The 27,931-nt window shown below is 43.8% G+C and overlaps 2 protein-coding genes and 1 long non-coding RNA gene across 6 annotated transcripts; 2 read left to right on the forward strand and 1 right to left on the reverse strand.

Annotated features, from left to right (window-relative positions):
* The first annotated feature begins 668 nt into the window (after positions 1 to 668).
* faap100 (FA core complex associated protein 100) lies at positions 669 to 6,083 on the forward strand. The gene is made up of 8 exons (XM_089015141.1): positions 669 to 916; positions 1,313 to 1,431; positions 1,621 to 2,483; positions 2,649 to 2,811; positions 3,708 to 4,554; positions 4,666 to 4,791; positions 4,870 to 4,956; positions 5,751 to 6,083. Exons 1-8 carry the CDS (start codon positions 773 to 775, stop codon positions 5,886 to 5,888), a joined length of 2,487 nt encoding a protein of 828 aa, XP_088871267.1. The 5' UTR covers positions 669 to 772; the 3' UTR covers positions 5,889 to 6,083.
* Positions 6,084 to 6,217: 134 nt separating this feature from the next.
* fscn2b (fascin actin-bundling protein 2, retinal b) lies at positions 6,218 to 27,599 on the reverse strand. Its single transcript, XM_089015142.1, has 10 exons — positions 27,072 to 27,599; positions 26,694 to 26,830; positions 26,443 to 26,543; positions 23,968 to 26,333; positions 10,853 to 10,951; positions 10,051 to 10,777; positions 7,951 to 8,107; positions 7,731 to 7,852; positions 7,494 to 7,661; positions 6,218 to 6,866 (listed from the first exon to the last, which is right to left on the reverse strand). The coding sequence occupies exons 5-10, from the start codon at positions 10,943 to 10,945 to the stop codon at positions 6,661 to 6,663; spliced, it is 1,473 nt and encodes a 490-aa protein (XP_088871268.1). The 5' UTR covers positions 10,946 to 10,951; positions 23,968 to 26,333; positions 26,443 to 26,543; positions 26,694 to 26,830; positions 27,072 to 27,599; the 3' UTR covers positions 6,218 to 6,660.
* On the forward strand, positions 16,000 to 22,732 carry LOC148887417 (uncharacterized). 4 transcript variants are annotated; one of them, XR_016117392.1, is made up of 8 exons: positions 16,000 to 16,185; positions 16,454 to 16,591; positions 16,744 to 16,844; positions 16,990 to 21,297; positions 21,566 to 21,703; positions 21,856 to 21,956; positions 22,102 to 22,173; positions 22,248 to 22,732. It is a non-coding gene; the product is annotated as an uncharacterized LOC148887417 (long non-coding RNA). The 4 variants fall into 4 exon arrangements; XR_016117390.1 differs by having other exon boundaries at positions 16,990 to 20,916; positions 21,106 to 21,297; positions 22,102 to 22,732; XR_016117391.1 differs by having other exon boundaries at positions 16,990 to 20,813; positions 21,106 to 21,297; positions 22,102 to 22,732.
* Positions 27,600 to 27,931: the final 332 nt, after the last annotated feature.

The following is a 27,931-nucleotide window of genomic DNA, read 5'->3' on the forward strand; positions in this document are numbered from 1 at the left end:
ATGTGACTCAACGAGATAAATAAAAACACCACAGTCACAAGGCAGTATTGCTACGGACGGCCGCAAAGACAAAAAAAAAACATGCTATGGTGAAATAGTCAGGGTTTTAGACAGTATTTTATTTTCATTTTGAGACAATCTTTTTGAGTGCATTCATTTCTTTTTTCAGGATATTTTTTTTAAATTTTCTCCATAAAGTACTTCTTCTGGAATGAAAACAATGCAGTATACAATCAAACATAGGTTTTCGAACGTCCAATTGGTTATCAATCAAAAAATTCGGGTTGTTATTTCTGTTTACAACGGAAAATTGGTTGTCGACCAAACTGAGTGCACATGAATGCACCGCTCAACTCCCCTCCGCTTCCTAAAACGTCACTTCCTTGTGGTGCGTTTTATTATCACCGACATATTAATATTATATACCAAGGTTTGACTGTATATTTTGGGGGGGATTTAGATAGGGCGGAGTGCACAACATTTATTTGAACGGGGGAGCTGGCAGGTCTTGGCCCTGGGGGGGATAAAAACACCGGTACTGGCACGAGGTTCAGAGATCTACCAGTAGAGGACAGTATTGCACCCAAGCTCTTTATGACCTATTCCTAAACACAAAGAGAAGAAGAATATTCTCAACTCCTATTGGTCAGAATTCGATGCAGCAGAATTTAGGGGGAGTTACTTTTCCGGTATGGATATTTTGCACCGATTTTTTTTTAACACAAGCGACATCAATATCATTTCCACACATTAATTTCCCTAGATTGTGGTCATGGAAGGAAGGTGTGCAGTTGAGACGATGACCGACTTTGGATTTTCTTCGGATTCAAGCACGATAATCGTCGGATCGCACGTGTTCCTCTGCACTGGGGACAAGGAGGTTTATGTTTTCAACGACCAAAACAAAGTTTTGAAGGCAAGTATGGGATGTACTTTAACTTTTTTTCCTTAATGACACATTTTTTTTAATATTTTTGAAAGCAGTAACACGATGATAGAACGGTGCATTACTAATCAATGTCAAATAACTTGGTTGAATTTATTGATAGGGCATTTTAATAATAATAATAATAATAATAATAATAATAATAATAGAAGAAGAATAGTAATAGTAGTAATAGTATAAGAAGAAGAATAGTAATAGTAGTTATAGTAATAATAATAGTAATAGTAATAATAGTAGTGATAGCAGTAATAATAATAATAATTATAATAATAATAATAATAATAATACATTTTATTTCCAGCCTTAAGCTCACGGGATAAAAACATTTTTTTTTATCACTCAGTTCTGTTCATATTTTATCTTTAGGCCATCCTTATCTTTCCTGGTCCTGCGAGGTCCCTTGTTGTGGATGAAGACAAGCAAACCATCTATGTGGCCAGTTGCAGTGGAATTTATAGCATCTGTTTTTCATCCTTGTCGTCCAGGTTAGAAAAATTTCCCCGTACACATTCAATGCAGTAGCTATTTCAGATGATTCTTTTTTTTTACTAATGGGACAGAGCTCAGTATATTGACAGTGTCATAGAGATACAGTCATCACTTAAAATGGCATGGTTGTAATTCTAATAAATATGGGAATATACTGCCCTAATGTAAGTGATCTCTCTTCATAGGATTCAAAGCGCCAATTCGTCTACTCCTCCTTGTGAGGAAGTATCCTCCAAGAATCTCGTTATCAGACAAGATGGAATCTTAGCACTACTCCTGGTCAATTCTGTGTTGCTGAGCATCAGGCTGACAAATACATCCTGGCTGTTGACACGCTACAAAATAGCCGAAGCGTCACCGTTGACCAACTACGAACCGTGTGGTTCATTTCAAGCGCCGTTGATCTCAGATTCAGCGCGTCGCAGCACAGATGAGTGGAGCGAACGGAGGCCAGTGTTATTTTGTGTCCACTCTGCAGATTCACCATCCTCGTTGAGCTTCCAAAATGGCCACGTCCGCCTTGATCCTCTCCTCTTCAAACTCTTATTTGGGATCGACGCAGCCCTCGCCAAATCCCCGGTTATTATTTGCGGTCTGCCGGATGGCCGTTTATGTTTCGCCGCTCATCGTGTTCCAGGCTCACGGCTCAAAGTCTTCCACAGCCTCGAGCAGCCCGTCGTGTTTATCGGCGCTTCTGCCGGGACTCGAACAGATCCGGCAGAGTGCTTGGTGGCGCTGGGCGAACAAGGCAAAGTTGTACTGGTCACTTCCAAGCGAGGAGGACCGGAAGGAGGATGCGTCCGAGCCACTTTTACAGAATTTTGCGTCCATGGACCTGTTGTGTGTGCGTGTCTGGATGAACGCTGCCTTTACTACAGCACTGGTTCAGATCTCTTTGCACTACGTCTCTCACTGCCTTCCGCCGAAGAATCAGAGGCAGCAAATGGTGACGCGGGATCACCAAGCGGAGTTTCTCCCCAGCGGAGCATCGTTAGTTTAAATGTGTGTCGGGTCATCGCTTTGGCACGACGTGCAAGGAACACTCAAGGTAAGAAAATAAGTATTATTTTTTTAATATTCTTAGTTCTCAATGTGTTATTGAGGGGAAACGAAAAGTTGACCTGTCAATGTTAAAAAGCATTGATGATCATCTGAATATCTATTTTACTTTGAAGGATGAGTGACATGCGCGTAAACATTAATTTTATTTCAGTCCCAGGTGAAGTTGAGCTGCTCGGACTGTCCAGCAGAGGTCAACTCCAAAGGATTTCCTTACCCGTCGGGTTACACGATGGAAAGTCGTCCCATTTTCCTTCTTCACATGCCTGCCGTAGCATCAAAGATGTCCTGTCGGCGATCGGGAATGTTTCTGAAAGGTACACCTTCTCAACCCATTGACACCTCATAATTTCAAAGTCCGTTTATGGTTCATTTAACTCATTCACTACCAAGAAGATGTACAAAAAATGTGTCCACTCCAGTGCCAGGGTTTTTGTCATTGTCACGTGAATTCCAGGAGCTACAGAATATTGAGTTTTAGGACGATATAAACATTCAATACAGCATTAGAAACCTTAGACTCTCTTCTTTCATCAGAAATAATAATAATAATAATAATAATAATAATAATAATACAGTTCATTTATCAGCGCCTTTCAAAACTCTCAAGGTCACTTTACAGTCACAGAATCAGTTTTTTCTGTGGGTGAGCAGCGGCAGCCACATGCGCCAGCGTTCACCGGGAAAAGCTCAAATAGATCAAGTTAGCTAGCTAGCTAATAGATAACTAATAGCTAGCTAGCTAGCTAGTTCGACAGCTAATAGATGGCCAATAGATAGCTAGCTAGCAACGGTGACCCATTTTTTTCCAAGACGACGCGCAAGAAAAAGTGTTAATTCCCAAGTTACATGGGTCTGGAGTTATGTGAGCTTGAAATGAGGGCGGCATTATCCAAAATACAACGCAATACATACCTATTGGTTTACATAGCGCTTCAACAACAGCTGAAGCTGGAATAAAGCGCTAACATTGAAAACAGGGAAATGCTGCCTCCTTGTGGAAAAGAAAAAAAAACATTGCCAGAGGCCATGGCTGGCGCTTTATCGGCACCCAAGCATGAAGAAACAAAACCCGAACAAATTCGGGAAGGGCGTTCTATGTCATATTTTCAATTCCCGAATAAATTTGTGAATGGCTGTGAATGAGTTAAGCTATATTATCCTTCTTTATGTTATTTATTTATAATTATTTTCTCTATTGTTTCCCCTGAAGAGCATCAGTGCTGAAAGCGTCAATCAAATCCCGAAACCAAACCCTGAAACGTCTCAATCGGGTGCTCAACGTCAGCTTCCTCCTGAACGCTGTCGCCGTCGAGGAGAAACCCATCCGATGTCACGCCGCCACCCGCTGGATCGCGTTGCTTCAGAAACACTCTTTGAATTTGAACTGCGTCCTGGAAAATGGAAGTTCTTATCACCTGGAGGAAGGATGGACGCTAAACGTCAACGCATCGTCACTCTGCGGCTACCCCGACGGGCAAAGCTGCTCAACGCATTATTCCTTCCCTTTGCAGAATCTTCAGGCAGGAGAGAAAATGGAGATTTCCTTTCCGCTGGCTACTGAAGGAGAATCGTTTTTACCATGTCTCATTTCCTTTTCTCTGACGTTCTCACTGGCACGTCTCCTCGAAGGAGAGGCGTTGGCGTCGCAGGCAGACGGCGGTCTGGTCACTTTACCCTTGAACACGCTGCTGGTGGATTGCTTGCATGCTCTACGGCTAGCCAACCCGGCGTTGCGAAACGCTCCGCCTCAACGCTGCGACGTCACCACCGTCCGAGCGTTCTTGAAATGCCGCGGCGGCGACAAAACCGACGCGGGCGACGGCTGGCATTCTACGAGCGTTAAGGTGTCGTCGCGGTTAGTGACGGACATGTTGAAACCTTTGGGAGACCACCTCGACGAGACGCTTCCAAATGTGTGCCTTGCACTGCTTGACTGGCTCCTCTGCAAGGGCCACGGAGGCGTCGAGAGGGAAAAAGACAAGATGGTGGCCGTCAACAGCTCTGTGGTTCACGCGCGAGCACCAAACGGTCACACCGTAAAGATAACGGCAAAAGAGGTCAGCCCCCTCGAGCACCTTTTTTTCTCTAATGAATCCATTTTAATATTCTAAAAAAATGCTCCAGTCGTATTGACAAAATCACGATCTAATTGTGTCTTTCTTGTACAGATTAAACCGACGGAGGACGATGCAATGGCGTACGAGGAGTCCCTGGCCCTCATGGAGGTTCAGGTTGAGAGCTCCTCATTAGAAGCAGTGTGCGGAATGCATCATGCAATCCTGCGGAGAATCCAGGTTTACAAAGACACAATCGAGTCGATTTTTCTGCTTTTGTAATACATACAAATCAATATAACTTGTACTTTGTCACAGTATTTGTTGGAAAAAGCACCCGAAAGGCCTTCTTCCACAATCACGAAGCAGAATTTACATCTGAGAGAGGCCCTCCTCCGCGCCGAGGTAAGATTTGCAAAGAATGTTATATAAACATTACATGACAAACAAAATGACAGTAATCCCTCGTTTATCACGGTTAATGCGGACCAGGACCACTCGCAATAGACGAAAAACAGCGATGTAGCGAACCCTAAATGGATTTGGTAAATTTACATGTGTATGCGTACTGAAAAAATATTTCTATAGCTAAATTTAGTGGAACACAATATAATACATGCATACAGAAGCACAGTAAATGTTTGTAGTACAGTACTAAACTCTTAACAGTTCACTATCAACATACAGTATATACGGTATCATTTTTTACAGGTACACTACCCTCAGTTTGTCAAGTCATTTGACTTTTTCAGTCACTGTCATCATTTTCCCCTACTTACGAACATTCAAGTTACGAACAACGGTACATACGAACATTTTTGTAGTCACGTATGTAGTATTCTCTTCAGTTGTACATGTACATATCATTATTGAGCATATATTTTATGAAACGTTAATATTTCTGTACAAACCAATACAGGTTTACTTTACCTTAAATATCAATTCCATACAGAATATAGCACTGAAGCAACTTACGAACACATTCAACTTGCGAACGACCGTTTGGAACATATCATGTTCGTAAGTCTGTATTGTAGTGACTTTTACTGCCATTTGCGGCCTTTTTTTTAAGTGTACATTTTTTTAGGTTAAAAAAGTCTACGAAGTCGCAAAGGAGGACTTTTTTATAATAATTTGGGCTTTAAAAAAGATGATGAAACATTATTCAAATGTTCTGTTGTTGTCCACTATACCGTTAGGAAATGTTGCAGCAGCTCCATCAAAGTCGAGTCTCCTGTACCTTTGGCGACGGCCTGTCCACGACCAAGGTGACATCATGTCTTCTTCGTGTCTACCAAGAACTCAGAAGAAATGAAAATTCTCTACTTATTATGTAACATCTGCCCGGATAGACATTGATAACTTGGACTTTGGTCACATGGACAAAATGCTCCGAAGGATTTATGGCGTTGCTTTGATTGCAGCTTACGGGAGCCAGTAGGGGGCAGAATAGGACTGTTGTTACTTTGGTTTACATTCTTAAAAAAATAACCAACTGTCCACGAATATAAATAAATCTACTCTGACAATTATTCTATGACATGTGTGTCATTAGTTACATCACGAAAGCTCCTGTTTCTCAAAACCTGAGCTGAGAAATAAGACGACTGTATAGTCCCTACCTTCAAATCTAAAGAGAGTCCATCATGGCGGCCATTTTGATAATTTCTCTGCACAACTTAATTGCAATCAAAGCATAATGGCCCACCATTGCAAAATCCATCTTGTGCTAAAAACCTCCATTTCTAAACACCGCTGTCTCCTTGACAACAACACAAACAGCGAAGTCACAGGTATGTTTTATTTTTTATTTACTCCTTTGATTAACTCATTGACTGCCAGACGATGTGCAAAAAATGGCCACTCAAGTGCCTGGGTTTTTGTCATTGTCACTTGAACTCCAGGACCCACAGAATATTGAGTTTTAGGACAACATTAACATTCAATACAGCGTTAGAAACGGTAGCCTGTCTTCTGTCATCAGAAAAAAAAAGAGTTAATTCTTAAATTATATGGATCTGGAGTTATCTGAGCTTGAAATGGGGGCAGGTGTACAAAATACAATAACAATACATCCATCTTGATTTGTCATCAATGGCAGTGAATGAGTTAATACTCCCACAAAGCCGAACTGCTCAGACAGAGTCCGTCCGCTTTCAGCGCGCCTCCCCGGTCGCCGCGCAAATAGCGTCCGCCGCTGCTACGGATGGCGAGGCGGCCGCGCTCCAGAAGTTCCACGCTGAAATCTTCGGGGACTTCGCCGTCCGAGCACACCAAACCGCCGCTGTTGACGTACCAGAAGCGACCGTTCATCCCTGCGAGGTAAATACAATGCATTGCAATGAGATGTTACAGTTCACGAATTTATTCGGAAATTGAAATTATGACGTAGAGCGTCATTCCCGAATTTGTTTGGGTTTTGTTTTTTCATGCTTGGGTGCTGATAAAGCGCTGGATATGGCCTCTAGCAATATTATTCTTTTCCACAAGAGGGTAGCATTTCCTTGTTTTCAATGTTAGCGCTTTATTCCAGTGTCTCCTGTTGTTAAAGCGCGATACAACAAATATAACTCCGGACCTATATAATTTAGGAATTAACTCATTTCCATCCCTGACTTTTTTTCTGATGAAAGAAGAGACTCTAGGGTTTCTAACGCTGTATTGAATTTTTATGTAGTCCTAAAACTCTATATTTTGTGGGTCCTGGAATTTGAGTGACGATGACAAAAACCCTGGCACTGGAGTGGACACGTTTTTGCACGTCTGGCAGTGAATGTGTTAAATCCAAAACTTTGGTGAATACAACATTTCTAAAGATTCAGCTTGACGCATATTTTTTTTTGTAAATTGCAATTTAAACATGCATCAATCAACCTATCCCTTCACAATAAAACATTAAACCGAAACCAGTCCGGTTTTTGAGGCGGCGTTTTTCTGCAGACCTTTAATGTGGTGGGCGCCATCGTTGAATTGCAGGCTGAAAATATCGTAAACCGATCTGTTGGCATCAAGCGTGTTGGAGTTTTTATGATGGCAGATGAAGCCGTTCTCCCCTCGTAGGATCAACGTGGGCCGATTGATCAGTTTCAGACTCAGCTGTTCGTCCTCTCCTAACAGAAGACAAAAAAAAATCCATTATACAAAAGGAAATATATCGGGAAAAAAAATAAAAATCTTACCTATGGAATCACTGACAGCTAGTAACTGTCCGTTTTTCTTGGCGCAGATGTACTTGCCGTTGTTAGCTTTTAGCGCCATTTTGTGACCCAGCCACTCCATTGCAAACAGGCTGTTTTCCGAACTGGCCATCAAATGTCACAAACAGAAGGAGAAGCTAAGCTAATTGATCGAAAATCATGTCGCCTTGACGTTTTCAAGGCAAACGGGCACGTCACTCACACTTGGGTGGCTGTGGTCTGGATGCCTCCGTGGGTAATCAGGGCCCAGTAGTTTCCCCGACTGGTGCGAAAAGTCACCAGGTTGTTGTCTTTGTCCATCTCCATTTGAAACGTCTCCGTTTCCGTTTCATCTTCCTGGTTGGCGGCGAGGCTTACCCCTGGGGGTAGGGGGGGGGCGCTCACAGTGAATTAATAATAGTTTTTCTAAGTCTAAGTCATTCACTGCCAGACAATATGCAAAAAGTGTCCACTACAGTGCCAGGGTTTTTGTCATTCTCACTTGAATTCCAAGACCCACAGAATATTACGTTTTAGGACTACATAGACATTCAGTACAGCGTTAGAAACCTTAGACTTTCTTCTTTCATCAGAAAAAAATAAGTTAATTCCTAAATTATAGGGGTCTGGAGTTATCTGATCATGAAATGGGGGCAGATGTACAAAATACAATACATATTGGTTTATATAGCGCTTTAACAACAGCCGAAGCTGGAACAAAGCGCTAACATGGGAAAAAAGGGTAATGATGCCCCCATGTGGAAAGGGAAAAAAAAACATTGCCAGATGCCATGGCCAGCGCTTTATCGGCACCCAAGCATGAATAAACAAAACCCGAACACATTCGGGAATGGCGCTCAAAGTCATATTTTCAATTCCCAAATAGAATGAATGACTCTGTATCTTTGTATCTTATTTGTTATTTACTTTTTTGTTTTTACTTCCGGGTTCAGTGAACGCTGGCACGTGTGGCTGCCGCTGCTCACCCGCAGGAAAAAATATCCTGTGACTGTAAAGTGTCCTTGAGAGTTTTGATAGGCGCTTATAAATGAAATGTATTATTATTATTATTATTATTATTATTATTATTATAAATTCGGGAATGGCAGTGAATAAATTAAAGGCAAAAAAAGAATTAATAATAATAATAAAAATACATTTAAAATCATGCAACTCTGCTATTTATTCTGATAATCTAAAGCATCTTCTTTTCTAGCCCGACCTGCTTGGTCCATTAGCAACAAGAAGGAAATTAATTAATCCAAGTAAAATAATGAATAAATACAATCCTAATCTAAGGTCAGCGAGTTAGGTTAGGTCCTTCCAGGACTGACTATCGTCATCCACCTCCCACCCTCTCGCCACAGCGGGGACGCCATGTTAGCGTGGGCGTGCGTGATGGTGAAAAATGGCGCTTTTGTTTGTGTGTGAAAGCAGCGCGTGGAAAAAAAAACGTTCTTCCCGCTTATTCACTTTCTGTCGGCGACTCCCGTTGCTAACGAGGAACAATGAACAAGTGGGATTGGGTTTCAGCAAAAGCGGAGTGGAGTAACACGAGCTTGGCATGCTAACTGTATGCTAATGCTAATCCATCCTTAATCAGACCAGCAACTCAACACTTAGCAGCCACTTGTAGCGCACTTCTACTCGGATGTCAAACGAGCAATTGCGATCTTTGGAATTTTGCCCATTTGTCTCAAAGAAACGCCGTCTCGGCCTCGTTTTGGTCCAGGATGGATTCTGAAGCACGGTTGTAATCCATTAATAATAATACATTTCATTTAGAAGCACCTTTCAAAACTCTCAAGGTCACTTTACATTCACAGGACAAGTTTTTCTGTGGGTGAGCAGCAGCAGCCACACGCGCCAGCGTTCACTCGACACTGAAGTAACTCAAATAGATAGGAAGCTAGCTAATAATAATAATAATAATAATAATAATAATAATAATAATAATAATAATAATAATAAATATGACAACACAAAGACACAGAGTCATTCATTCTTCAGCACTTTCTGTACCCTCTTTGTGACATGAAGCAGATAGATAGCTAACACAGTATATAGCTAGCCAGCCAGCTAGACTGCTAATAGCTATCTGCTCGTCAGCCAATTAGATCGCTAAAGCTAGCTAATAGATAACTAACAGATAGCAAATAGATAGCTAGATAGGTAGCTCGATAGCTAGCTCGACTGTCATAATTTATGATGTAACAGGAACCCTAACCGTGAATTGTTTTTAAAGTTTACGCATATTAACAACGGCATATTGATGTTCCAAATTGGGGGAAAAGTCTGTCGTTATGGCGACGGTTTGACCTACCTTGCCTCATGGAAACGTATTTGCCATTAGCCGCCGTCAGAACCACTTGCGGGTGGCTCTCCTCCAAGTCGAACAATTCGTCTTTTCCCGCTTTCAAGCAGCGGCCCGACCTCAAGGTGCCGGCGGGTCCGGCGGGCGACAAATATTTCCCCTCGCAGTCCTTGAAAGCTAACTTTCCACATTTAAGCTCCAGGGTGTAGGCGGCGGTCCTACCGCCGTGCCGCAACAGCTTCCCGTCATTTCCGAGGTAGCGACCGTCGCAGGTCTTCAGGCGGTATTTGCCGTCCTGGTAGACGAGGGTCAAAATGGCCGCCGCCCCCCAGGGAACGTTCATGTCCACTGAGATCTCGCCGTCTTCCGCCGAGAGACGGGCGTAGCGCTTACGGGCCACCGATAGCAAGTTAGTCTGCGGGTGCGAAGCTAGGCGCGCCGCCCATAGCTCGCCGTCGCCGACGCCCTGCGCGAAACAGGACAAACGGTCGCCGCAGCCGCCGAAAAAGCGGCGGTGACGCTCGGATTGAAGAGCCCAGCGGCCGTCCGGCTGGGCCACGATGACGAAGCGGCAGTCGGAGTGACGGCCGTCTGCCTCGCAGGTCACCTTCCCGTCCTTGTCGGAAGCTAGGTAGCGTCGGAGGTGGCTGCGGAGGTAGAACGTCTGGGGGTCATGGGAGTCCTGCTCCAGAGTCCAGATCTGCTTCTTCTTCATGCTCGGAGCTGAGGCATTCACCTGTCAAACAAAGATGGCGGCGGCGTGTTAGGACCAGAACCGTCGCTCAACGCAGTTACTTTTTACTTTCCAAACCTTGAAGCCAAATCTTTCAGCCGTGAGGTAGCGACCTTCGTGGTTTATCAGACCAAACTGAAGCGTCCAGGGATGATTCCCATTGGCTGGCATCTTAACCTACGATAGAAATCAATCGATCAATAAAACAGATAAAAAAAGACGATTACTGTTGCACTATGTTGCACCAAAAAGCATCAAAGTCTTAAATTATAAATGACCAAAATTATCCTTTGCCTCACACACTATCGCCCCCTGTTGTCTTGGAGGGTTATCGTCCATTGCTAAAAATCGAGCGACGCGAGCCGCTTTTTAGAAATTAATGGAAGTTGTTACGGTTAACTCATTGACTGCCATTTCCCAATTGATTCGGGAATTGAAAATATAACAAAAAGCGCCATTCCCGAATTTGTTCGGGGTTTGTTTTTTCATGCTTGAGAGCCGATAAATCGCTCGTCAGACCTCTGGCAATGTTTATCTCATTTCCCTTTTTTTCCACGTTAGCACTTTTTTTCCAGCTTCAGCTGTTGTTAAAGCGCTATATCAACCAATTTTGCATTGCATTTTGGACAGCTGCCCTCATTTCAAGCTCATATAACTCCAGACCCATATAACTTAGCAATTAACTCTTTGTTTCTCATGTATTTTGGACATCCGCCCTCATTTCAAGCTCAAATAACTCCAGACCCATATAACTTAGGAATTAAGTCTTTTTTTCTGATGGGACAGCCACCATGATTTCAAGCTCATATAACTGCAGACCCATATAACTTAGCAATTAACTCTTTTTTTTCTCATGTATTTTGGACATCCACCCTCATTTCAAGCTCATATAACTCCAGACCCATATAACTTAGCAATTAACTATTTTTTTTCTCATGTATTTTGGACATCCGCCCTCATTTCAAGCTCAAATAACTCCAGACCCATATAACTTAGGAATTAAGTCTTTTTTCTGATGGGACAGCCACCATGATTTCAAGCTCATATAACTGCAGACCCATATAACTTAGGAATTAACTCTTTTTTTCTGATGTATTTTAGACAGCCACCCTCATTTCAAGCTCAAATAACTCCAGACTCATATAACTTAGGAAATAACTTTTTTTCTAATGAAAGAAGAGAGTCTAAGGTTTCTTACGCTGCATTGAATGTTTTTGTAGTCCTAAAAATCAATATTATGTGGGTAATGGCATTGGAGTGACAATGACAAAAACCCTGGCACTGGAGTGGTCACATTTTTTTGAACATTGTCTGGTAGTGAATGAGTTAATTGCAGCGCTGACAACAATTGGACAAAAATGACCAATGACTCGTGCCGCTGTGGGACAATTAGCAGTAAATTTCGATGTATTCCTTTATTTATAGGACTTTACCAAATCAACAGGGGTGGCGTCGAAGGAAAACAAATGGAGGTGATGTCATGGGGAGTGATGAAATGCAAACATCGCAAAGACAGGAAATCAATTCATTAAGGTAGAGCGTGGAAAGCACTCCGGAGAGCACCAAATTCCACACCCCCAAGCCCCCACTTTGCCCCCCTCCCGCCGCTTTCACCATCCAATTTTCCAGCCGCAGCCTCTTAATTAACTTACTGTGGTTTCGTGGCTTCTTCTTCCGCTCTAATTCCAGCTCTTAGATTGAAGAAGCTTCTTTCAGCAAGTAGCCTGTCGTCATTCCTGCTTTCTTCTGTTTCCACGTTCACCCTTGCCCCCCTAATCAGGTTAGACTCTGCCAAGATCTTCCATCAACCTTCTCAATCGAGAGCCTGTCGTCAGTCTCTGGTGCGGCGCTGGAGTTATTTTGCTCTCGGTTGCTTATCTCCTCGTCGAGTTGCCCCTCCTCCTACCTGTTGAACGTCCTGCCCACCGTCACCTTCTTGATATCTTCACACATCTGCTCATTTTGGATCAGGGAGGTTTCTTACACCTCATCCTTGCTGACCTTTTCCATCTCCGCTCCTCCAAATCTTCTATCTATCTTTGACAAGTTTGGAAGAACATCCTCACCAATCCCAGCACTCCTTTCATCTGAACAAAATGACCCTTGCTAAACCTCATTGTCACCAAGTTTTTCCTCCTCAACTTTGCTGTGTTTTTTGCTCTCAGGCAACATGACAGATCAGTCCTTGCGCACTCGTGTAACCAGAGCGCTCCTCGAGCTCCTCTTACCCTTGGAACACAGAAGCTTTTAGTTACACACCTTCTCTGATTGCACACTCTGCAAGTCGGCTCTAATAGGACCAAGAGGCAGACTTTTTGTGTATCAACCCCCCCCAATGTGGCGTCATTTCCCTTTTTTCTATGTTAGCGCTTTGTTCCAGCTTCAGCTGTTGTTAAAGCGCTATATAAACCACTATTGCATTGTATTTTGGACAGGTGCCCTCATTTCAAGCTCATATAAGTCCAGGCCCCATATCATTTAGGAATTAACTAATTATTTTTTCTGATGAAAGAAGAGAGTCTAAGGTTTCTTACGCTGCATTGAATGTTTATGTAGTCCTAAAATTCACTATTCTGTGGGTCCTGCAATTCGAGTGACAATGACAAAAACCCTGGCAAAGGAGTTTGCACATGTCTGGCAGTGAATGAGTTAATGGTATCATGACAAATATTTCAGAATTCCCGATAGATAGTCCCTCTAGATTAATAAAAAATAGTCCATGTTTGAGAAAAAAAAATAGCAATTCAGCGTTATTGTCATCACCGCCATTATTTTCATTACTATGATCACTTCCACAGTAATCCCCCTCATGTGTGTTCTATCTCACACACCATTAGTTCAAGCTGCCCCCGGGGGGGCCGCGTCATCGTCTGCTGATGTGGCGGCGATCCCGCCGCTGTCGGCAACCGTGTGATGGTGCTTTAGAGGCCATTACGTCGGCCTTCTGATGACACTCAAATAGCTATCATTACACCTCCTTCAAGGAGACCCCTCGAGCAAGGAGGGAGGGAGGGGGGAAAAAAGAGAGAGAGGATGTAGACGTGAGCGGTAAGAAAAAGAAATAAAGGAAAGGGGAAGGGAACGAAGTGGCGAGGGGAGAAAATCCAAAAGATGAATGCTGGAATGATGGCGTGAAATTGCACGGCGAGATGGGATGAGAGAGAAGTGGGAGTGACCGGGGTGGTGCAGGTGGGGTGGGGATTCAAAATGACCGTTTTGGAGGTAACAGCCTCCAGTTCTCCCCCTTCTCCTCTATTAACTTCTATTCTGCCATTACTTGGGACTGCGGGAGGTTGGCTCGCACCCTGCAGAGTCCCGTTATACTTCTACAGGCCACCAAAAAAATATTTATGAGCTTGACACTCTAATTTCCACATTTTGCACCAGACCTTGACAGAAATGACTCGTTTCTTATTCGCCTGAAAACCATCTTGTGGCGTCTTCGTTCGAAAGTACACAATTTTTTTCAAAATGGCGGCAATTGCTCAGTTTATCAGCGAATATGTGAGAGTAGATTTCCCCTAAAAACTCTCGCAGTAATCAGATGCTTTTCTTCGAGGAAGTTCACGACGACAAAGCAAAGCGCCTTTGGGTCATTCATGAATTCACATTAGTGTGCCGTGTCGTTTTATGTATCTTCCGAGGCGACAGGAAAGAGTTAATATCAACGGACTCAACGTGACGAGCGAAGGAGACCGTGACAAACGCGCGGCCAATCGGCGGCGAGATAAACCCCTTGCTCCGCCGCCATTGGTCCAAAGCCTCATGTTCCCCCCTTTGGCAAATCTGAGCCCACGTGGGGTGAGGACCCCTCATCTCAATGTTGATTGGCTAAGACTGCAAACTGGAAAGCACCCACCCTCACACAATTGGCCCACCGACCCCCTCCTCGCCTCCTCTTTTTCCATCCGCGGAAAATCCCTCTGGCGGCCTCGCTCGCTCGCTCTTCCCCCGTCCCGCCTGGCGTCGCATTTATCAACATGTCACAGCGAGCCTTTTTAACCGCGACAAAACACGACTGCGGCGTGATATTTCACACAGTGACAACTTGCGTCTTCTTCTCAAAGTGTTCACCTCACCTGCTCGCAAGCAGTTTTACAAGACGATTTATGTCCCCTGGTGACATCACGTAGATGTAACATGACCAACCTTTAATGAGGTCATTATATTTGGAAAGATGAACGTAATCCAATTAGACTTTTTTGGCTACGGCATTGTGCGTTTTTCCTCACCATTCATCCGTTCATCTTCCCACGAAGGACCAGTTCAACCCGCCCATCATCCATCCATCATCCATCACAAACTGATTTATTTCTTTGTCATGCGTCCATCAAAATAACCATTGATGTTTTCTCTCCCACTACGAAGCAGTCCGCAGCTGGATGAATGCATGGCTTGAGGAGCCCGCGATGTGACGAAAGGAGAGGGCCAAGAGGACAACGGTTAATGAGTTGGTTAATGAGGAAGAGCGACTCTACCTTAGCCAAGACCCCCTACTCCCTCCCAATTCCCGTCCCCCATCCACTCCTCTTCTCCTTCATTTCTTATGAGCGTCTGCGCTGTGTGAGTAAGTGTGCTTTAAGAATAGGGGTTGGGGGGGGGGGGGGTTAAGGCATTTTTGGCCCAAAAATGACACCATTTATTTTTGGGGGGGCTAAAAACGGCTTACTATACATGGTCTTTTTTTTGTTTGTTTGTTTGTTTGTTTTCAGGCCAAAAATGCCTTACTACTATACATGGTCCTTTTTCAGGCCAAAAACGCCTTACCATACATGGTCGTTTTTTAGGCTAAAAACGCCCCACTATACGTGTTTTTAAGGCTGAAAATGCCTTACTATACGTTTTTTTGGCTAAAAAAGCCATTCCATTTAATTTCGTGCCAAATGTCTTTGCGGGTCTTGGCCAGGAGAGGGCGATAAGCCCAGTGTGATCCAAACCACCACCAACAAAAAAAGAAAGAGAAGAAGCCGAAGAAGAGCGGACCGTCCCACATCCGCTTCAACGAGCGACTATTTCCGCTGTCAACAAGCCAAGTCCTCGGTGACTCGTTTTAACTTTAATTTTTAAATGTTTCGTTTATCCGTGAATGTGGTAATGTGGGGAATTTAGGAGTACGATTATGATACTTTGCGCCAGATTTTTGGTGGGTTTGATTCGTGGTAATTGTGACAGGGCATATAGTACAGTGTTTTTAGGAGTACGTCATTGATCGACGTCTTTCCGGAAGCGGATGTTTTCCCAATGCTGAGACGTGCTAGCATGGATGGTTAGCTTCTCCTCCGACAGACCGAGTCAACAAAACCCGAGCAAGACTGGCAGCCGGCGACGAGCTCACTCAGATCGAGTTTCTATATCTGGTGTCCAAAGTGTGCGCGGGGACAACCGTCTTGGAACCAGCGACAAAGATTGAGGTTAGACCACCACCCCGAATAATCGAGCTATCCTGCTAAAGCTAACGTCGCTCCGAGCTTGCTCGCTAAAGCTAACGTCGCATCTGCTAATGTTGACTTGTGCCATTTCGTTGTTTTGCATTTTCAAGTTCAAAGTTAGCTGTTTTTGTGCATTGGGGCTCTGCTACCTCGGGCGTGATAAGGTGGTTGCATGCTTGTAATTCATCCGAATGAGTCATTAGCCTCCCGTAAAAGGAACCGACATGTGAAGTTGTTGTTGTTTTGGCAGGACTCTCTCATCTCAAGTTGTTCGGGCTTATTCAGACCATGAGCTGGCGTGAGAGAAGAGGATGCACAAAACCGGGTTGGATTGATTCGCTGAAGGGGTAAAGAAGACCCATGCCCAAGTCGTCCGTCCACAATGAAGGTAGTCATCTTTTTTAAGTGAAAACGTCATCTTTTTTTTTTTTGCAAACGATTTTTTAAAGACAAAAGGAAATCATGAAAAGTCATATAATATATTATGAAACTCTGATCTGTTGTTCAACTGATTTATTTCACATTATTTTAATTACATAGGCCTGGATGAAACTGATGGAACCACCGTAGGAGGGACACCCACCCAGCAAAAGAAGAAAGTTGGCACGAGGTGACTCATCAAAGTTCGCTTCAGAGGTGTGGTAAGTAAGTTTTTTTTAATCCTCAAAACGACCATGTATACTAAGGTGTTTTTTTAGCCGAGAAAAAAAAAGAGCGTCTACATCTCACTACATGTGTATGTAGTGAGGTGTTTTTATTGTCCTTTCTCACAATGCCATTCTTTAGGTTGTACCTGCCTGCTCTTGAACCCTGCACTTCTGCACTGCAAGTTTATGCCCTATCCACTGGACCATGGGGGTACGGCTGATTTCGCTCAAAATTCATGTATTTATCATGCGATGCCGCGTTGACACTTAGTATATTACTGGCAGGTTCTCGGCGCTTCGCGCCTCGAACCTGCACAAGCGAGCTCGCTTCGCTCGCTCGCATGACACACCAGAACCTGGCTCGCTCGCTTCGCTCGCTCGCTTGTCGGTGACCCTGGGAGGACCGTGAACTCGCTCCAGCGACCTCGCTTCGCTCGGTCGCTTTCGCTTCGACTGCTGGTTTCGAACCCCGTGCCGCGCAGTCGACACCCTTGTACTTTTCCCGGCGGCCCACGGGGCCCCAATAGAAAATGTGCTTTGTTCGCTTATATCTTATTCTGGAGGTCATTGATTGACCAAAAGTACAAGTTGGACATGTTGCCCAGTGCTTGAATTGAACCCAGCACCTTCGCATTGGGAGTCCATCACCTTAACCAATAAGCCATGGGCACCACTAGTTGGTGTCACTTATGTTCTATTGTTATATTCTTGTGTGAAGTACAAAAAGACTTAGAATAAAAACTTGTCTGTTCTCAGACCGCCAACTGAAACTCTGGTGTCTTTGCTTGTGTCTTATTCTGAAGGTCATTGATTGAACAAAAGTACGAGTTCAATCCCAGAGCTGGGATTGAACCCAGCACCTTCGCATTGGGAGTCCATCACCATTAACCATTAAGCTAATTGTGCTGACAACTTCCGTCTGAAATGGCATACTTGAGTGATCCACAGGGTGTCGCCTATTTTAATGGGTATTGGATATACGGACAAATATAACATCCAAATCCAAAGCTTGTAAATCCGAGTTAGTCGAGTGGTCAAAGACTATACTTACGGGTCGGAAGACTTGTGTTCGAGTCCCCTTTTCTGCTCACCTGAATTTATGCACACACGTGCAGGTGAGAGTGGGGATCGAACTCGAGCCGTCTGGACCGCAGCCAAAGATTTTGACCACTCAAACATTGCAGACATGTTTTTTTGCAAATTTTGATTGGTACTCATGAGTACTAACATGCTTTTTTGCAAATAAATACAATCTCTAAACAGGAGGTTTTTAAATGCGACTTGGTCAAACGGTTTAAGACTAAACTTAATGTCCAGGCGACTCCTGTTCGAGTCCCAGCTCATCTGCTGAATTTATGCACAGATATGCAGGTGTCAGTGGGAATCGAACTGCAGATGGCCAGGCCGCAACCAACCTTTTGACCACTCAACCATTGCAGACATGTTTTTTTGCAAATTTTGATCGGTAGTCACGAGTACTAATATGTTTTTTTGCCAATAAATACAATCTGAAAATGGGAGGTTTTTAAATCCAGCTTGGTCAAGCGGTTTAAGACTAAACTTAATGTCCAAGCGACTCCTGTTCGAGTCCCAGCTGATCTGCTGAATTTATGCACACATATGCAGGTGGCAGAGGGAATTGAACGGCAGATGGCCAGGCCGCAACCAAACTTTTAGACCGCTCAACCACGACAGCTGACGATTTTGTGAGGTTTTATCGGTAGTCACGAGTACAAACATGGCACACTTGATGTATTTCCTTGATTTGTCCGCCAGACGGCGCTTATTCCCCATCAAACTAGATGTAATTTTTGTTATTTGTCCGCCAGACGGCGCAAATTCCCCAAATAATCTAGATGTAGTTTTGTCTGACAAATATAAATCGTGGCAGTGAAGCAGGTCACGTGAAATAAAACCGTGTAAAACCAGGTATAATGTCATGTATTAAACATATGTAAACTGCCACAAGGGGGCACACGCCAGTATCTTATTGTGCCGGTCCCAAGCCCGGGTAAATACAAAGGGTTGTGTCAGGAAGGGCATCCGACGTAATTTTTTGTTTTTTTGCCAAAACAATTATGCGAATCAAACCTCTGAATCCCATACCGGATCGGTCGAGGCCCGGGTTAACAACGGCCGCCATTGGTACTGTTGACCTTCAGGGTGCCAGTGGAAAATAAAAAAAGAAAAGAAACATATGTAAACTAAAAAATGTTTCTGTGCAGAAAAGGTGAAGCTGAACTGAAAATTTGAATTTTGAAATACTGTACACAATGTGAGAGTGAGGATTTTTTTAATGGTCAAGTCATGGCAATCATTACTTGTTCTTTGGTATTTAATCCATATTTTTCTGCTCTCCTCTCATGACGGCCAACAATTAGCGCCGGGATCAAGCGCCGTCTGGCGGACAAATTAAGGAAATACACCGATATCGATTTCATAGGGAATTTTCGCCGTCTGGCGGACAAATGAAAAAAAATTACATCTAGATCGATGGAGCGAATAATTGTCTTTAATTTATCTCTAAAAAACAAAAACAAAAAACAACAACCTTGTAATGTCGAATATTGGTCAAGTTTCACGAAGATACAACTAAAGTGCAAAACATACCTACAAGTAAGCCTTTTCACCCTGTCGCCCCCAACGGAAAGCTGCAAATTCCATTCGGTTTGCTTGCCAAGAGGCTTCCGGGCCAACAGAGAGCGATATGCGTGGATGCATCCAATCAAATAACTACAAGACGAAGAAGAAGCAGCAGCACAAGAGCGGAACGTCCCACATCCGCTTTAAAGAACAAGTATTTCCGCTGTCAACAAACAAGTCCTCGTCGAGTAGTTTTTACTTTTTAAACTGACTTTTTGTCATTTGTCCGTGAACGTGTTGACGTGGATAATTTAGGAGCGCGATTACGATACGTTGCGCCAGTTGTTTAGCACGGCTATCAGTCGCCCTCAGCTGTCAATCAGAGTGTTTGACTTGAATGTTGTTGTGGATGTTTTACACATTTCCCAAACTATTCACACAAATGCATCCGTTACTTTTTTCCACGAACGAAAAATACTGTACGAGCTCTTCATCCGATAGAATAGCAAGCGTCTTAGATTTTGATTCAAAGGAAGTTGCTGTACTTTTGGTGCGTGAAAAAGTGTGCAACATCACGAAAAACGATTCAAATGAAAAATAAACAACTTTTCCCTCATGGAAAAAAGATTTTAACTTACCACTTTTGTTTCCCCTCCCTCCCTCTTTAAGGTCGGTTTTCGGGCTAAAAACGGCTTACCATACATGGTCTTTTTTTCAGGCCAAAAATGCCTTACTATACATGGCCGTTTTTTTTTCGGGCTAAAAACGGCTTACTATACCTCACAGGTGTCAAAGTCAAGGCCCGGGGGCCAAATCCGGCCGGCCACATAATTTTTTTTCGGACCGCGAAAGCAAATCAAACTTGTGAACTTGTCCATTATACTTGCTAAAATCCTAACCAAAATGTCATAGTTTTGGATGTAAACCACAATAAGTCATTTTTCTTGACTTCAGATTTGAAAACTAGTTATTAATTATTTTATTTAGCGCTCTGTATGTAATATGTGGAGGGGATTAAACATTCTAATGGCTTCCCCAAATTCATAACGGCCCTCGGGAGGAAACCATATCTACAATGTGGCCCCCCGCGGCAAAAAACGACTGACTATACATGGTCGTTTTTTAGGCTAAAACGCCTCACTATACATGTTTTTAAGGCTGAAAATGCCTTACTATACGTTTTTTTGGGCAAAAAACGCCTTTCCATTCGATTTCTTGTCAAATGGCTTTGTAGATGTTGGCCAGGAGAGGGCGATAAGCCCAGTGTGATCCAAACCACCACCAACAAAAAAAAGAAAGAGAAGAAGCCGAAGAAGAGCGGACCGTCCCACATCCGCTTCAACGAGCGACTATTTCCGCTGTCAACAAGCCAAGTCCTCGGTGACTCGTTTTAACTTTAATTTTTAAATGTTTCGTTTATCCGTGAATGTGGTAATGTGGGGAATTTAGGAGTACGATTATGATACTTTGCGCCAGATTTTTGGTGGGTTTGATTCGCCTGAACTCAAAGCCAGCATCACTCCACCATTAGTGACAGTCATATATTTTTTTGGCATATAGTACAGTGTTTTAGGGCGAAAAAAAACAAAGATGCATCGTCCGGTTCTCTGACAAAAAAGGTTTTTGTTTATACGTCATTGATTTTTTTTTTCGATTACGTCTTTCCGCCCAGGCCGGAAGCGGATGTTTTCCCAATGCTGAGACGTGCTAGCATGGATGGTTAGCTTCTCCTCCGACAGACCGAGTCAACAAAACCCGAGCAAGACTGGCAGCCGGCGACGAGCTCACTCAGATCGAGTTTCTATATCTGGTGTCCAAAGTGTGCGCGGGGACAACCGTCTTGGAACCAGCGACAAAGATTGAGGTTAGACCACCACCCCGAATAATCGAGCTATCCTGCTAAAGCTAACGTCGCTCCGAGCTTGCTCGCTAAAGCTAACGTCGCATCTGCTAATGTTGACTTGTGCCATTTCGTTGTTTTGCATTTTCAAGTTCAAAGTTAGCTGTTTTTGTGCATTGGGGCTCTGCTACCTCGGGCGTGATAAGGTGGTTGCATGCTTGTAATTCATCCGAATGAGTCATTAGCCTCCCGTAAAAGGAACCGACATGTGAAGTTGTTGTTGTTTTGGCAGGACTCTCTCATCTCAAGTTGTTCGGGCTTATTCAGACCATGAGCTGGCGTGAGAGAAGAGGATGCACAAAACCGGGTTGGATTGATTCGCTGAAGGGGTAAAGAAGACCCATGCCCAAGTCGTCCGTCCACAATGAAGGTAGTCATCTTTTTTAAGTGAAAACGTCATCTTTTTTTTTTTTGCAAACGATTTTTTAAAGACAAAAGGAAATCATGAAAAGTCATATAATATATTATGAAACTCTGATCTGTTGTTCAACTGATTTATTTCACATTATTTTAATTACATAGGCCTGGATGAAACTGATGGAACCACCGTAGGAGGGACACCCACCCAGCAAAAGAAGAAAGTTGGCACGAGGTGACTCATCAAAGTTCGCTTCAGAGGTGTGGTAAGTAAGTTTTTTTTAATCCTCAAAACGACCATGTATACTAAGGTGTTTTTTTAGCCGAGAAAAAAAAAGAGCATCTACATCTCACTACATGTGTATGTAGTGAGGTGTTTTTATTGTCCTTTCTCACAATGCCATTCTTTAGGTTGTACCTGCCTGCTCTTGAACCCTGCACTTCTGCACTGCAAGTTTATGCCCTATCCACTGGACCATGGGGGTATGGCTGATTTCGCTCAAAATTCATGTATTTATCATGCGATGCCGCGTTGACACTTAGTATATTACTGGCAGGTTCTCGGCGCTTCGCGCCTCGAACCTGCACAAGCGAGCTCGCTTCGCTCGCTCGCATGACACACCAGAACCTGGCTCGCTCGCTTCGCTCGCTCGCTTGTCGGTGACCCTGGGAGGACCGTGAACTCGCTCCAGCGACCTCGCTTCGCTCGGTCGCTTTCGCTTCGACTGCTGGTTTCGAACCCCGTGCCGCGCAGTCGACACCCTTGTACTTTTCCCGGCGGCCCACGGGGCCCCAATAGAAAATGTGCTTTGTTCGCTTATATCTTATTCTGGAGGTCATTGATTGACCAAAAGTACAAGTTGGACATGTTGCCCAGTGCTTGAATTGAACCCAGCACCTTCGCATTGGGAGTCCATCACCTTAACCAATAAGCCATGGGCACCACTAGTTGGTGTCACTTATGTTCTATTGTTATATTCTTGTGTGAAGTACAAAAAGACTTAGAATAAAAACTTGTCTGTTCTCAGACCGCCAACTGAAACTCTGGTGTCTTTGCTTGTGTCTTATTCTGAAGGTCATTGATTGAACAAAAGTATGAGTTCAATCCCAGAGCTGGGATTGAACCCAGCACCTTCGCATTGGGAGTCCATCACCATTAACCATTAAGCTAATTGTGCTGACAACTTCCGTCTGAAATGGCATACTTGAGTGATCCACAGGGTGTCGCCTATTTTAATGGGTATTGGATATACGGACAAATATAACATCCAAATCCAAAGCTTGTAAATCCGAGTTAGTCGAGTGGTCAAAGACTATACTTACGGGTCGGAAGACTTGTGTTCGAGTCCCCTTTTCTGCTCACCTGAATTTATGCACACACGTGCAGGTGAGAGTGGGGATCGAACTCGAGCCGTCTGGACCGCAGCCAAAGATTTTGACCACTCAAACATTGCAGACATGTTTTTTTGCAAATTTTGATTGGTAGTCATGAGTACTAACATGCTTTTTTGCAAATAAATACAATCTCTAAACAGGAGGTTTTTAAATGCGACTTGGTCAAACGGTTTAAGACTAAACTTAATGTCCAGGCGACTCCTGTTCGAGTCCCAGCTCATCTGCTGAATTTATGCACAGATATGCAGGTGTCAGTGGGAATCGAACTGCAGATGGCCAGGCCGCAACCAACCTTTTGACCACTCAACCATTGCAGACATGTTTTTTTGCAAATTTTGATCGGTAGTCACGAGTACTAGTATCTTTTTTTGCCAATAAATACAATCTCAAAACAGGAGGTTTTAAAATGCGACTTGGTCAAATGGTTTAAGACTAAACTTAATGTCCAAGCGACTCCTGTTCGAGTCCCAGCTGATCTGCTGAATTTATGCACAGACATGCAGGTGGCAGAGGGAATCGAACTGCAGACGGCCAGGCCGTAACCAAACTTTTGCACCACTCAACCATGACAGCTGAGCTTTTTTGAAGTCAGAAGAACAACTAAATAACAAATATAATGACAACATGATTGCAGGTGTCAGTGTGGCTGCCGTCACGTAGTCCACAGTCTAAGAGGCCCCTCACTCACCGCACGAGAAATGCCAACCATCTTACCAATCATCTATTATCACCCATGTAGGCATGTGTGGGTGTTAACCTATGATTACATTTAAGTTTTTGCGAAATTTTAACGGCAGGGTGGACTAGTGGTAAAACACAGTGCTTCGGAGGAAGGTGACCTAGGTTCGAATTGTATTGTCTGCTCCAATTAAACCGTCTTACCTGACGTCGTCAATCCCAGCTCTGGCCCACAGGTCCAACTCCTGGTTTTGTTCAATCAGTGACCTTCAGAGGAAGATATAAGCGAAGAAACCAGAATTTCAATTGGGGACCCGAGGAAAGACAAATGTCATCTCAGATTGGTCTGCGTATGACTACCGATGACATTTAGCTGAAGAGCTCAACTGCAACGGTAGAGTGGTTTCAAAGTTTGCCGGTGGTTGAGGCGACTCGGGTTTGATCCCCGCTCTCACCCACATGTGAGTATTATAGGTGAGGACAAAAGAGGACTTGAACAGGAGTCACCGGAATGGCAAGTTTTGCCTTAAACCACTGGACCAACTCAGACATGAGCATTTTGCGGTTATGTTTATTGTAATATACCATGTCAGTACTCGTGACTACCGAAAGAACTCCACAAAAAAACTCAGCTGTCATGGTTGAGTGTTCTAAAAGTTTGGTTGCGGCAGCCACACTGACACCTGCAATCATGTTGTCTTTGTGTTGTCATTATATTTGTTATTTAGCTGTTCTTTTGACTTCAAAAAAACTCAGCTGTCATGGTTGAGTGGTCCAAAAGTTTGGTTACGGCCTGGCCGTCTGCAGTTCGATTCCCTCTGCCACCTGCATATCTGTGCATAAATTCAGCAGATCAGATGGGACTCGAACAGGAGTCGCTCGGACATTAAGTTTAGTCTTAAACCATTTGACCAAGTCACATTTTAAAACCTCCTGTTTTGAGATTGTATTTATTGGCAAAAAAACATATTAGTACTCGTGACTACCGATCAAAATTTGCAAAAAAACATGTCTGCAATGGTTGAGTGGTCAAAAGTTTGGTTACGGCCTGGCCGTCTGCAGTTCGATTCCCTCTGCCACCTGCATATCTGTGCATAAATTCAGCAGATCAGATGGGACTCGAACAGGAGTCGCTTGGACATTAAGTTTAGTCTTAAACCATTTGACCAAGTCGCATTTTAAAACCTCCTGTTTTGAGATTGTATTTATTGGCAAAAAAAGATACTAGTACTCGTGACTACCGATCAAAATTTGCAAAAAAACATGTCTGCAATGGTTGAGTGGTCAAAAGGTTGGTTGCGGCCTGGCCATCTGTAGTTCGATTCCCACTGACACCTGCATATCTGTGCATAAATTCAGCAGATGAGCTGGGACTCGAACAGGAGTCGCCTGGACATTAAGTTTAGTCTTAAACCGTTTGACCAAGTCGCATTTAAAAACCTCCTGTTTTGAGATTGTATTTATTTGCAAAAAAGCATGTTAGTACTCATGACTACCAATCAAAATTTGCAAAAAAACATGTCTGCAATGTTTGAGTGGTCAAAATCTTTGGCTGCGGTCCAGACGGCTCGAGTTCGATCCCCACTCTCACCTGCACGTGTGTGCATAAATTCAGGTGAGCAGAAAAGGGGACTCGAACACAAGTCTTCCGACCCGTAAGTATAGTCTTTGACCACTCGACTAACTCGGATTTACAAGCTTTGGATTTGGATGTTATATTTGTCCGTATATCCAATACCCATTAAAATAGGCGACACCCTGTGGATCACTCAAGTATGCCTTTTCAGACGGAAGCTGTCAGCACAATTAGCTTAATGGTTAATGGTGATGGACTCCCAATGCGAAGGTGCTGGGTTCAATCCCAGCTCTGGGATTGAACTCGTACTTTTGTTCACTCAATGACATTCAGAATAAGACACAAGCAAAGAAACCACAGTTTCAGTTGGGGGTCTGAGAACAGACAAGTGTTTTATTCTAAGTCTTTTTGTACTTCACACAAGAATATAACAATAGAACATAAGTGACACCAACTAGTGGTGCCCATGGCTTATTGGTTAAGGTGATGGACTCCCAATGCGAAGGTGCTGGGTTCAATTCAAGCACTGGGCAACATGTCCAACTTGTACTTTTGTTCAATCAATGACCTCCAGAATAAGATATAAGCGAACAAAGCACAGTTTCTATTGGGGCCCCGTGGGCCGCCGGGAAAAGTACAAGGGTGTCGACTGCGCGGCACGGGTTCGAAACCAGCAGTCGAAGCGAAAGCGACCGAGCGAAGCGAGGTCGCTGGAGCGAGTTCACGGTCCTCCCAGGGTCACCGACAAGCGAGCGAGCGAAGCGAGCGAGCCAGGTTCTGGTGTGTCATGCGAGCGAGCGAAGCGAGCTCGCTTGTGCAGGTTCGAGGCGCGAAGCGCCGAGAACCTGCCAGTAATACTATACTAAGTGTCAACGCGGCATCGCATGATAAATACATGAATTTTGAGCGAAATCAGCCGCACCCCCATGGTCCAGTGGATAGGGCAGAAACTTGCAGTGCAGAAGTGCAGGGTTCAAGAGCAGGCTGGTACAACCTAATAAAAACACCTCACTACATACACATGTAGTGAGATGTAGATGCTCTTTTTTTCTCGGCTAAAAAAACACCATGGTCGTTTTGAGGATTAAAAAAAACTTACTTACCACACCTCTGAAGCAAACTTTGATGAGTCACCTCGTGCCAACTTTCTTCTTTTGCTGGGTGGGTGTCCCTCCTACGGTGGTTCCATCAGTTTCATCCAGGCCTATGTAATTAAAATAATATGAAATAAATCAGTTGAACAACAGATCAGAGTTTCATAATATATTATATGACTTTTCATGATTTCCTTTTGTCTTTAAAAAATCGTTTGCAAAAAAAAAAGATGACGTTTTCACTTAAAAAACATGACTACCTTCATTGTGGACGGACGACTTGGGCATGGGTCTTCTTTACCCCTTCAGCGAATCAATCCAACCCGGTTTTGTGAATCCTCTTCTCTCACGCCAGCCATGGTCTGAATAAGCCCGAACAACTTGAGATGAGAGAGTCCTGCCAAAACAACAACAACTTCACATGTCGGTTCCTTTTACGGGAGGCTAATGACTCATTCGGATGAATTACAAGCATGCAACCACCTTATCACGCCCAAGGTAGCAGAGCCCCAATGCACAAAAACAGCTAACTTTGAACTTGAAAATGCAACCAAAATGGAAAATGGAACCAGTCAACATTAGCAGATGCGACGTTAGCTTTAGCAGGATAGCTCGATTATTCGGCGTGGTGGTCTAACCTCAATCTTTGTCGCTGGTTCCAAGACGGTTGTCCCCGCGCACACTTTGGACACCAGATATAGAAACTCGATCTGAGTGAGCTCGTCGCCGGCTGCCATTCTTGCTCGGGTTTTGTTGACTCGGTCTGTCGGAGGAGAAGCTAACCATCCATGCTAGCACGTCTCAGCATTGGGAAAACATCCGCTTCCGGCCTGGGCGGAAAGACGTAATCGAAAAAAAAATCAATGACGTATAAAAAAAACCTTTTTGTCAGAGAACCGGACGATGCATCTTTGTTTTTTTTCGCCCTAAAACACTGTACTATATGCCAAAAAATATATGACTGTCACTAATGGTGGAGTGATGCTGGCTTTGAGTTCAGGCGAATCAAACCCACCAAAAATCTGGCGCAAAACATCATATTCGTACTCCTAAATTCCCCACATGACCACATTCACGGATAAATGAAACATTTAAAAATTAAAGTTAAAACGAGTCACCGAGGACTTGGCTTGTTGACAGCGGAAATAGTTGCTCGTTGAAGCGGATGTGGGACGGTCCGCTCTTCTTCGGCTTCTTCTTGTTCTTTTCTGTTGGTGGTGGTTTGGATCACACTGGGCTTATCGCCCTCTCCTGGCCAACACCCGCAAAGACATTTGGCACGAAATCGAATGGAATGGCGTTTTTAGCCAAAAAAACACCATGTATAGTAAGGCATTTTTGGCCTGAAAACAAACAAACAAACAAAAAAAGACCATGTATAGTAAGCCGTTTTTAGCCCCCCCCCCAAAAAAAAAAACCGACCATGTATAGTAAGGCGTTTTTAGCCCAAAAAACGACCTTAAAGAGGGAGGGAGGGGAAACAAAAGTGGTAAGTTAA

Source organism: Hippocampus bargibanti, linkage group LG15 (genome assembly GCF_051943395.1).
Source record: "Hippocampus bargibanti isolate YZ-2025 linkage group LG15, ASM5194339v1, whole genome shotgun sequence".
Taxonomy (NCBI): Eukaryota; Metazoa; Chordata; class Actinopteri; order Syngnathiformes; family Syngnathidae; genus Hippocampus; species Hippocampus bargibanti.